The 12,709-nt window shown below is 43.4% G+C and overlaps 1 protein-coding gene across 7 annotated transcripts in view; it reads left to right on the forward strand.

Moving 5' to 3' along the window:
- LDB2 (LIM domain binding 2) overlaps window positions 1-12,709 on the forward strand; it is a 486,610-nt gene that overhangs the window by 172,385 nt on the left and 301,516 nt on the right. For all 7 annotated transcript variants that reach the window (XM_010591377.3, XM_023549741.2, XM_010591378.2 and 4 more), the window contains exon 2: window positions 11,146-11,248. In XM_010591377.3, coding sequence (XP_010589679.1) covers window positions 11,146-11,248 — 103 coding nt within the window. The remainder of the gene's footprint in view (window positions 1-11,145; window positions 11,249-12,709) is intronic.

Consider the following 12,709-nt stretch of genomic DNA (forward strand, 5'->3'; position numbering starts at 1 on the left):
CTTCAAAGGTCAGCGGAGCAGGGGCTGGGGTCTGGGGAACTTGGTTTGAGGGGACTTCTAAGTCAATGGGCAAAATAATTCTATTATGAAAACACTCTGCATCCCACTTTGAATTGTGGCGCCTGGGGTCCTAAATGCCAACAAGCGGCCATCTAAGATACATCAATTGGTCTCAACCCACCTGGAGAAAAGGCAAAGGAAGAACACCAAGGTCACACGACAACTAAGATCCCAAGAGACAGAAAGGGCCACATGAACCAGAAAAACACCTACATTATCCTGAGACCAGAAGAACTAGTTGGTGCCCAGCCACAATCGATGTCTGCCCTGTCAGGGAGCACAACAGACAACTCCTGAGGGAGCAGGAGACCAATGGGGTACAGACCCGAAATTCTCATTAAAAGACCACACCTAATGGTATGATTGCGACTAGAGGAAAGCCAGAGACAATGCTCCCCAGAACTTCTGATGGCACAGGACAGGAACCATCCCCGAAGACAAATCATCAGGCATGAAAAGGACTGGTCAGTGGGGGGGAGAGAGATGCTGATGAAGAGTGAGCTAATTAAATCAGGTGGACATGGGAGAGTGTGTTGGCAACTCTTGACTGGAGGGGGGATGGGAAGATAGAGAGAGAGGGAAGATGGCAAAATTGGCACGAAACGGGAGACTGTAAGGGCTGACTCAATAGGGGGAGAGCAAGTGGGAGAAGGGAGTAAGATGTATGTAAACCTACATGTGACAGACTGATTGGAATGGTAAATGTTCACTTGAAGCTTAATAAAAATTAAAAAAAAAAAAAATCCCATGAAAGGGGGGAATTTGGTATTCTCTCCTTGTGTGCATTCTACAGTCCCTGGAATTGTCAGCTGGGAAAAGCAAATGATCCTAACCTTATTACTTTCATGTCTGGGTCTCGATATAGAATTCCATAGATGTGCTGGAAAGCCTTGCTTTGGGATGGCCATTCAGGAGGGGGAGCTCCAGACATTCAGTGTCTTTACCTTTGAACTGGATGCCCAAACGACTAAGACAGAAGGCATTCTGATGAATGTCGTCCTGGAGAAAAGACCATCATGGTGGAGTGGTTCTAAGAGCTTGAACTCAAAAGCCAGAATCACTTTATTTGAATCATCTCTCCGAAAAATTGATAGCTATATATTCTTAAAATGATTATTTAGCTTCTCCAAGCCTCAGTTTCCTCATCTGCAAAGTGGGGTTAGTGGTAGGACTTATTCCATAAGGTTGTGCTGAGGTTTCAATGCGGTTACACAGGCGATGTGTTTAGAATGGCGCCTGGCACCTAGTAAGAGCTATGTCACTGTTGGCTGTTATTGTTACATGTGGCTTAATTTGTGATAAACATGGTTTGATATAAAACCCCCTTTGCCCCCCACGTTTTGAGAAATGGTGGCTAGTGATTAAGTTGCAAAAAGGCTTTTATTAGTTACGGAAAATGAATGACTGCACTCCTGTGAGTGTGAGGGGGCCTCTGCCAAAGGCAAGGTAAAAGGCCCAAGATTTGGGTTGTTCATGGTTTCCTGGCACTCCACATGGGTGTGGCAGGCAAAGAAAATTCAGGGAAATCGGATGGTCCAGTGTCTTTTGCCTCAGTTCCTCCGAGGCACGTGCATTCTTTCTTCAGTATCTTCTGAGAGAGGTTAACTGACATGTGTAAAATGGGAGTGACCAAAATGGTAGAAAAAAAAAAAAACAGAAATTAATAGAGTGCTGTCAATGTGTGTGTACAAGAAGGTGGGGTTTAGAAGACGAGAAATCTCTGTTTTCTAGAAACACAAGATACTGATAAAAGTCAGTGCCTTTCCCATCTCCCTGCTTTCAGACCCTTCCATCCATCCTCTCCACTTTGACCTGCTTAAGTTTATTTCATTAAAAAAAAAATGTGTTTTCAAGGATTAGATGCTTTATGTTATGGTTCATTCTTTAGTGGGGGTGTATGTATACCACATGACAAAGTGGTTGCCATGGTAATTTCTCATTATTGTTGAATTGAAAAATAATTACTCAGGCAAAATCCCACGTAACCTGTCAGTGCTCAAGTTAAGGATGCTGGGGGCAGCCCTGGCACCAGGATCCTGCTTTTGGTGGAGAAGGACAGGAATGGGAATAGGAGAGACTCTGAGAGAGAAGCAACTGCTTTTGTAGATTTTTAATTAAATAATTAAAACTCTCTTCTGCTATGTGGCATGAGTGTCTTCCATCCTTATATGTGATGTGGCTGCCAGTGGCACTTGGTCTCTCCTGTGAGACAGGAAAAAAAGGACCAGGATTTTAATTGCGGAAATGCATAGAAGGGCTTATTCAGAATGGAGGTGCTTCTGCGGTTATTTTTTCTTAATTAAAATACAGGAGAATTGTCAGTACCACTTCCCCTGCCTGTGTTCAGGCTGAGTTAATTTCATCCTTATTTACCTGGAGGTTGCTTTATGCTATTGTGATTGTCCAACTTTGGGGAAAAGAATCCAGTTTTTTACTGATTAATATTCACTAAACACTAGTCACGCACTTACAGGTATAAACAACGGCCAGAATCGGGCAGCGCCTGTCTGTTGGGAAAAGGCGTGTCCACCATGAGAAGGCTTGTGGCGGGCTGTACAGACTGGTTCACCCCTCCCTGCCCCTGGCCCTGCCTGTGGCAGTTGATGCTCAGTCATCCTGCTCCATGAGCCAGTTTGGGTGACCAGGAAGAATCTATGCTTTCTTTCTTGTGTTAGTGCCAAGAAATAGCCCTCCTTTGGGATAATGTAGCCTCTAGGTGACTGAATGGAACAAATGGTTTACGCTCAACTTCTAACTTCAAAGTGCGGTTTCAGACCACCCAAAGGCACCTCGGAAGATAGGCCAGGAGATCTGCTCCTGAAAGGTCGCAGCGATGTCAACCAGTAAGAACAGGATATACTCCTGTTTTACAAGAACGAATAAGCGAACTTTTTTTTTTTTTTAATTTACATTATTGCATCTTCTTTGGGCTTCTTAATGCTTATCCATCTCCTTGCAGAACTGGACTCTGTTCCATAATTATGTTGATCCTGGTACTACATTCCCACTTAGAGATACATCATTTAGAAATACTTCGTTTCATCCCTACCCATATATCAGTCAGACCAGACTTCTTTAATGTGGAAGTACAAGGGCTTCCTAATGGAAGAACCAAAATATAAACAAGTACACACCCTGTGCCTAAGCACAGCCACTGTAGGTATATGCCCTAGAGACATTTTTACAAGTACGCACAGACATGTACAATTGCTTGTGATGGCACAAAAAAAACAAAACACAACAACAACAGAAAAAAAACCTAGAAACTACATAGTGACCATTAGTAGTAAAATAAATACAATGTATTGTGTTCATTCAGTGCATTACTATGTAGTTCATATAAGGAAAGAAAAGGCCCAAATATATAATATGGATACTTCTCTAAAATACAATGTCAGATGGAAAAAAAAGGTTTAAAAATGCAAACATAATACATGATACCATTTAGATAAAATATTGAAAACATAAAATTGGACCATATACAAATGGAATCATATATGCATAGAAATATAAAAAGTGGGACAGGAAGATTCATAAGAAATATGTGAAATCATTACTTATGGGGAGCATGGAGAAGGGAGTGAAAAATAGAACAGGATATGGGAGACCCAGGACATTTAATTTTATCTTCAAGTTTTACTTTCTTAAAAAAAAAAGCAGATAAAGTATCATGGTAATAATTGTTAATTCTGGGAGTAATGAGCTTCTATAAGAAAATCATCTATATGAGACCAAACAGTCAAAGACTGCTTTAAAGCAAAGATGAGAAGGTAAGGGGGCAGGGAGACTAGAGTACGAGAAATGGTACAGTCAGAATAGAATGTATGAGAATGACGGCACATAGTGAAAGTTATAACCACTGTGACTAATAATTTGTGCAGAAGTTATCAAATGAGAACCTAATTTGCTGTGTAAACTTTCACCTTAAGCACAACAAAATATTATTTAAAATTAAATTAAAAATATAATAATTGTTAATTCTGAGTGGTGAGGCCAAGGACCTTTGCCATCCTGTGTACTCTTCTTTGTTTTTAAAATAATAAAATAACTCCTGGCTTGTTTAAATTACAATCTACAATGTGTGGAAACAAAGAAGAAGGATCAGTAGTTGGAAAACATGACCTTGGTGATAGAAACAATGCCAGAGATCAAATGATAGAATTTTGCAAGACCAATGACTTCTTCATTGCAAATACCTTCTTTCACCAACACAAATGGTGACTATACACATGGACCTCGCCAGATGGAACACACAGAAATCAAATTGAGCTCAAGCGTAACAACAATTATAAGGATGGCACAGGACCGGGCAGTGTTTTGTCCTGTTGTGCACGGGGTCGCTATGAGTCGGAACGGACTCGACAGCACCTGATAACCACAACAACGTGTGTACATGAGCTGTCTTTATTTTCTCACAGTTCTGGAGGCTGGAAGCCCCAGTCAGGGTCTTGGCTGTGCCGAATTTCTCCTTGTCGGTAGCCGTGGGCTACCTTGGCGTTCCTTGGCTTGTAGAAGATCCTTGTGTAGTGTCTGCCTTCCCCCATGTGTGTCTCTGTGTCTTTCCTGGTCTTTTATAGTTCAGAGGTGATTAAGTTTAGGATCCATTCTACTCTGGAACATCCTCACCAACATGACAAAAGGAAACTCCTATCTCCAAACATGGCCACATCCACAGGTACAAGGGCCAGATCATGGGGGCCGTGATTCAATCCCTAACATATGCTATAAGGAATATAAACCAACAGTGCACTAAAAAGAACAGCAGAAACCCCCCACCCGTGGCTCAGTAGAATGGCAGTGTGAATGTGAGATCAGTTTTAACATCCCTGTCTCCATATGCACTTTTCATGGGCGTATCTGGCACATCACATACCGTGACAGCAAGTGAGGCCTCAGAAGTGTGACAGAGAGAACACTTGGCTCAAAATATGTCCAAGCCCCCATCACCGCTGAGCTTAGACTCGTAAGATTCCTTCAAGTCTGAGAAAGAATCTTACTCATTGTGGGGGCATGGCCTCTCTCCATCTGCTCTGTTTCCATTTTTCTACTCTTTTACTGAGTCTAGGAGGCTGAAGATGCAGAGAAGCACTGTGTCCAGTGTTTGATAAATGCGCATTATAAGGTTGTGATTCAATTACAGTGTGATAAACATGCTAATGGGGGTACAGTTATTGAGGTTTTCTAGTGTAGGGAAGACTGAAGAAGGCATGTGAAAACTGGGACTGGACATTTACTGAATGTTCCAGGCCAAAGGAACAGTGTCTGGAAAGGCAGGTGGAGAGGAAATGGTTAGCAAGGAGTCCTTGGCCCTGAAAGTTGACTTGCTAGAGGTCCCTGCCTACACACAGGAAGACCTGGAAGGAATACTCTACAATCCTGACTCCACTGGACCCATACCCTTCTAGTGAGGTTAGAATGTTTTTTCCGGGTACCTCTTTTACCATATATACGCTGTCTGTGTCTAGTCTATCTGCCAGTAGTAGATAGGCATTCCCACCCTGCATACTGGGAACAAGACCTCAGGCTCATGGTTTATCCTTTAGGCTTTCTGGCTCTCTGATCTTTATGGAATAGCTTCACCTTTTTGAAACCCATATTCTCTATTTATACGTACAGTAAGGGTCAAATGAGATAATAGTGAATAAAAATAGCTGTTATTTATTGAGCAGGAGTCCCTGGATGGGGCGAAGGGGTTAATGCCCTTGGCTGCTAACTGAAAGGTTGGAGGTTTAATTCCATTCAGAGGCACCTTGGGAGAAAGGCTTAATGATCTACTTTCTAAGGGTCATAGCATCCCATGAAAATCCTACGGAGCACAACGCTCTGACACACATGAGTCAAAGTCAACTTCATGGTGACTATTTTTATTTATTGAGCAGCTGCTGTGTACTGGACAGTTTCTCTTCAGCCATCACAGTCCACTGAGGTTATTATTCCCACTTTACTAATGAGAAAATGGGCTCAAAGAAGTTAGATGACTTGACTGAGGGCATCCAGGTACTAAGAGGCTGAGTTTATATTTTCAAGGCGAAATAACACAGAGGCTAAGGGCATACATTTTCTATGGTTCAAAACTTTGCTCTGCCCCTTGGTATTTAGGGCAGTTGTGAATAAAGATGGCTCAGTACAAGTAAAGAACTTATAAAACACCTTGTTGTGGGCCCTGTCATTAACCCTGGGGCCCCCACAACATCTCTTCTTTCCACTGTGGCCTGATGCCTTCATATACAGCCAACCTTTCCCTGGAAACTACTGGGCATTTAGGAACCTTTTCTGAAAGCTCTATTCCTTCTGTTCTCTTTCCTACATGATCATTTGTCCCCTCATAACTAAGGACTAATTTAAGTTTCATATATATGTGTGGGGTGGGGGGCTGGTGACAACTACAATTTAGATATATATATATTTAAAAACACATATGCCAGTTAAAAAAATATTGGCCAAGAGACAAAGTGGGGTCAACAACCAAAACCTCTTGGGAAATCCTTAAAGTGACTTTCCTAAGTTGGGTTTGTGATGGTACAATAAGAAATACCATTCATTCATTCATTCACTTGATTAGTCAAAATCATGCCTTCTTATGTGTCTACTGTGTGTCTGGCACTATGAGCTTACTTGTTACATTTTTATTTTTGGAATGTTCTTCCAAGATTTGTGGACAAAGACAGTTGATTTTTTGTGTAGTTACCTGATGGTAACTTATCCTAGCAAACCTTTCCTGAAACTTCTGAGACAGTCACTCCCCACATGTTCATCGCTGTTAATTTGAACGAAGTAATGTTGCACTGGAAACCGTGGTGGCGTAGTGGTTAAGTGTTACGGCTGCTAACCAAGAGGCTGGGAGTTCAAATCCACCAGGTGCTCCTTGGAAACTCTACGGGGCAGTTCTACTCTGCCCTATAGGGTTGCTATGAGTTGTAATCGACTCGATGGCAGTGGGTTTTTGGAATGTTGCACCTTCTTCGATCATTATGCCTTTTCAACATCTACTGAAACTCACTTATCTACGCCCTGTGGAGCTCATACGGTTGTTTCTAGATAATTCTCATACCTCATTTTAGCCTGAATCCTTCTTTCTCCCCGCATCCTCAGACCAGCCTGGGTTCTGTCATGGCTTTTGCTCTCCCTTCACTGGTCTCCTTTCTAGAAGTGCCAGAGACCAAAAGTTAGATCTCAGGAAAATAGAGGTGGAGCACCTGACCCAGGCATGGGGCCTCTGAATAATTAAGGTCAAAGAGAATTTATATATTTCTGTTTAGGTTTTTAACTGTGTTAGAGACAAATGCCGTTGGCAGGTGATTGTGCTGTGAACATTTGAAGTGACAGGGAAAAGCTCTTGATTTGTAAAGAGGATGCCTCATAGAGTTAGTTGAGTTTTGATGAAGTTCTTTGGAGCATGGGATGTTTCATCCCCTAGAAATGATATTCAAGATGGTAGACAGAGAAAGGAAATAGGTATTTTATTGATCTACCCTGGGTTCTGGACACTCTGCTGGGCGCTTTGCACCCACTAACTTATTTGATCCTAACATCTGACCTGTGAAGTAGTAGTAGTAGTTGTTGTTACTATTATTGTTGCCATTATTATTATTATTATTAACCTCACATTCCAAGTAAGGGAAGAGCATCAGGGAGTTAAATAAGTTGCCCAGGCTCGCACAGCTGGTAAGAGGCAGTGCTGGAATGAGAGCTGAGGGGAGGTTTGCCCACCGGAACGAATCCCACCAATCCTGTGGTACTGACTGCTGAGAGCGAAGAGGAGGGTTGCCCACAGGAGTGAACCCCACCAGTGATGTGGAACCAATTGCTGCGCAGCTCCAGGAACCCTCCTGGGTGTGAGTCCTGGAAATGGGGTTGTATAGTACAGCTCCAAGAAGAAAGCAAGCTCCTTCTTTTTAACCTGAGGCAAACGATTACCTACTGACTCTTCCTACCTTTCTTTCTGAATCCTAACCATTGACTTTCTAAAGACTGGAGAAATGAGTGAGTGCTGTGCAGAGCAGAGATTAAGGCCGGTTCTCCCAACGTCAGACTGTCTGAGTTTAAATCCCAGCTCCTTCATCTTTGGCAGGGGAGACTTCGGTTACTTCAGACACATCATCAGGAAAGACCAATTGCCAGAAAAGGACATTCTGTTTGGTAAAGGAGAGGGTCAGAGAAACGAGGAAACCGTCAGTGAGATGGACTGACACAGTAGCTGCAACAATGGACTAAAACATACCAAGGATCATGAAGATGGTGCAGGGAGGGCTGGACCACATTTTGTTCTGTTATAGACAAGGTCGCCACGCGTTAGAGCTGACTTGACAGCAACTGGCAACAACGCTTGGGCAAGTTACCACCTAAGCTTCGGTTTCTGTAGTTGTCAAATGGGGACAATAATATGAGCTGCTTCGTTCATTCATTCATGGAACAGCTTTTCCTGAGTAATGCCGTGGGCTAGATGCTGTTCTCACTGTTGGGAGATACAGCAGCCTTGGTGAGTCAGTGGTAGAATTCTTGTCTTCCATGTGCAAGACCCAGGTTCGATTTCCAGCCAATGTACCCCATGTGTAGCCACCACCCGTATGTCAGCAGAGGCTTGCGTGTTGTTATGATGCTGAGCAGGTTTCAGTGGAGCTCACAGATTTAGGTGAACTAGGAAGAGAGGCCTGGCGATCTATTTCTGAAAGTCAACCCTTGAGTCATGGGGATGGTGCAGGTCTGGGCAGTATTTTGTTCCATTGTGCGTGAGGTCACCATGATTCCAGGGCAGCTATCTATCTCTCAGTGTAATTTGTATGTGGATCCATGAATTGCCCCTGGGTGGTTTTACATTTAATGTGTCTTAATGAGAAAAGTATTGGCCTTTGGTGCGCTGATTGGGAAGATGCCAGAGAAAGAGAGACCAAAAAAAAAAAAAAAAAAATCATTCGTCTGAGCTGTTTCTTTTCTGAAGGAGAGGAGGCCATCAATCTTTAGTGGCCCCTTAATTATTATTGCTGGGACTGAAGGCTCATTCCTGATGGCTGCCAGAGACAACAACTTAATGTTGTCATATGCAGGACAACTTAATGGGAAGAAGGGAGGCTTCTGATGTCCCCGCCAGGGCCAGAGCAGTGCAGGCTCTTGAGTGGGAGCAGCCGGCTTCTTTCTGTTCCCCCATTGCACCAGCATCTGGGAAGCATCTTTCCCTGAAATCTGGCATGGACCAACACATTCCGGAAAAAGATTGTGCTTAAGAATTTGGGGGTAAATCAGGCCCTAGACGGAGAGTGACAGCCTGGTATGGTTCCTGCTTTAAATACGACATTCTGCAAAAGCTTGCTAATCCGCTGTTCTAGGCGGCCCCCTCTCCTCTAGGAGATTAGCAGTGACTGTAACTGCTTTAAACTGAACCAATTCCAAAGTGTTTTCTGGATGAGCAAGAGAAAAACTCAACCCAAGGCAAACAAACAGACTTCATGTGGATGGCCTGCATTCTGCTGAAATGCTCTATTTTTAATAACTTTTAGTAACAAGTTAGTGGTTGCCTATAATCTCCACAATCCTTAGGGACATTCCAGATGTGATGGGTGCTTGGTGTAATCACATCTATATATATTCACATACATAAAAAAGGACTCTAGTGGCTCAACGGTTAAAGTACTAGGCTGCAAACTGAAAGGTTGGCTGTTCCAATCCACCCAGGGGCTCCGTAGAAGAAAAGACCTGGTGATCTGCTCCTACAAAGATTACCCATTGCCATTGAGTGTATTCAACCATACCGGACAGAGCAGAATTGCCCCATAGGGTTGTCAAGGCTATAAATCTTTGGGGGAGCAGACTGCCACATCTTTCTTCCATGGAGCCTCTGGTGGGTTTGAACCACCAACCTTTTGGTTAGCGGCTGAATGCTTAAGCACTGCCTCACCAGGGCTCCTTCCTGTAAATATTACAGCCTAGGAAACCCTATGGGCAGTTAATTCTACTCTGTCATATAGGTTTGCTATGAGTTTGAATCAACTGGATAGCACCTAACAACAACTACACATGCACGCACGCATGCACGCACACACACACATATACACCTGTACATACATGTGTATTCGTTTTGTTTGTTAGTTGTCATAGAGTTGATTCCGATCCATGGCAACCTCACGTACGCAGAGTAGAGCTGCTTCATAGGGTTTTCAAGGCCGTACTCGTTCAGGACCAGATTGCCAGGCCTGTCTCCTGAGGTGCCTCTGGGTGGGTTTGAACTGCCAGCCTTTCAGCTAGTAGTCGAGCGTTTAACAGCTAGCTCCACTCAGGGGCTCCTCTCTCCCTCTCTCCTTCTATGTATATATATAGACTCATCGGCGACGGGTTTGGTTTTTTGGTTTATAGGATCGCCTTCGGTTCAGCTGTGTCTCATGGTGACCTTATATATAACAGAATGAAACATTGCCCAGGCCCATGCCGTCCTCACAGTTGTAGGTATGTTTGAACCTATTGTCATGAGTACTGCGTCAATCCATCTCCTGGAGGATTTCCCTCGTTTTCACTGACCCTCCACTTTACCAGGAGCCTCCACTTTACCAAACACGATGTCCTTGTCTAAGAAATGGTGTTTCCTGATGATTTGTCCCAAGTTAGCAAGGGATAGTCAGCCACATAGAGCTACCACTCACATAAATTCTTTTCTAAATAAATTCTTTTTTTATTAAAAAAAAAAAAAATTACCCTCCTTAAGCTGGTTATAATAGTGTGGTTTCTGTTTGTAAAAACAGACTCTTAAAAGAGCAAAGAGAGGGAGAGAGGGAGAAAAGCTGAATGTATTTTATACTAAATGCAAACCCTTCTGTTAAAACATGTGACATTGTGTTCCATAGTGCGTTTATTAAATCTCCCCAAATATGTCCTGGAGAATTAATTTTCATTCAGTGTGCATTAAAACTGAATTGGAATTCAGTCCCAATTTGAGGCAATTAATTTGAAGGGTGACCGCACGGCCCCTCCCCTTCTAGACCCCCCCTCCGCCCACACACACACACACAGGCTAAGGGTCTTTCTTTCTGTTTTCTTGTCCCCTCTGAGGTCTTTTCCAGCTTGTGCCTGTTAAATAAGCATTCTGTCTCTTTGCAGGATAGTGACAACCTCTGGTGGGACGCGTTTGCCACTGAGTTTTTCGAAGACGACGCCACATTAACCCTTTCATTTTGTTTGGAAGACGGACCAAAGCGATACAGTAAGAGAGAAGTTTATTTTTCTAATATTCCCTCTTTCTGCGCCAGGAAGAGAACCACGGGGGTCTCGTGAGAATTTCGCGGTGCTGACAGCCTGACAATAGTACTTCACTCTTGACAGTGCTCTCGTTTCCCATCACAGCATTGTCAACGGGTGGCAGCCGAAGTCTGCTCTGAAAGATTTCCTCCGGGGCTTGGACTTTTTGGACACTTGCCTGTTTACGGAGTGAGAGAAATATGAACCAGGTTGCCCGATGATAAGTGGGATCAGGGAATTGCACAGGGTGTCCGTCCATCCCTTGCCTGTGAACCCCTTTCTCCTTGACGGCACACTCTTTACACCCAATGTTCTGTGTCTGAAGGCTCCTTTAAAAAATATTCCTTGCAGTCACTGTGTCAGTCACATCCTTCTAATTCCCTTTTATCAATTATCTCAGGTGTTTATTTGACAAGTGTTGGCTTGCTTAGGGAGGGGCTGTCCACAGCTGCTTTGAACATACAGTTTGGGATTAGTGTTGACAGAATTACAGTTTCTTGTCTTTCAGGCAAATGATAACTCTGTAAAGATCCTCAAATTACAGCCTGTGGCACCTTGGGTAACAGCTGATCTGTCCTGATTAGGTTCAGCCACCTTGTCAGAGATCAGATTTGCTGGATGTGCTATCGGCTCAAGAGACAGAGATATATCAGCACAAAAGCAATTAATGCCTGGTTAGATCAGAGAGAGCTGTGCTTTCAGAAAGCAGTGTTGCATGTATGAAAGGAACTGTCAGAGGGTAAAACAGCCCAACCGTCACACACACAGAGACGAAGACTGAACCAGCCACAGGATGAGCGAGTCAATCTAGACGTTTGGCAACTGAGAGTGAGGCCCTTGATGAACACGGTTAACAGATCTGACTGTGGCTACATTTATTTCAGACCCACCAGGGTACAAGTTGTTTGTTTTTTGTTTTTGTTGGTGGTGGTGGTGTTGATATGAGTAGGAATTGACTCGATGGCAATGGGTTTGGTTTTGGTTTGTTTGATTTTTATTTTGGGAAACTTAGACAACTTAGTACTCTCCGGATCTGTTGCATGATTTTAGTTGGTTAAGTATGCTAATATGTGCACATGGTGATTTTGCCATAGTGGCAACCTGGGGGGAGCAGGACAGTGTAGATGCTGATGCCAGAAACATCTCTTTAAACCCAAACCCACTGCCATCAAGTCGATTCATAAGGACCCTATAGGACAGGGTAGAACTGCCCCATAGGGTTTCCAAGGCTGTAAATCTTTACAGAACCAGACTATCACATCTTTCTCTTGCAGAGTGGCTGGTGAGTTTGAACCACTGACCTTTTGGTTAGCAGCCGAGTACTTTAACCACCACGTCACCAGGGCTCCTCATTAACATCTCTTTAGATTTTTGTATTGCTGACTTTCAAGGAGTTGGGATCATTTTTCAGGTCCCTGGGTGGTGC

Source organism: Loxodonta africana, chromosome 5, assembly GCF_030014295.1.
Source record: "Loxodonta africana isolate mLoxAfr1 chromosome 5, mLoxAfr1.hap2, whole genome shotgun sequence".
Classification (NCBI taxonomy): domain Eukaryota; kingdom Metazoa; phylum Chordata; class Mammalia; order Proboscidea; family Elephantidae; genus Loxodonta; species Loxodonta africana.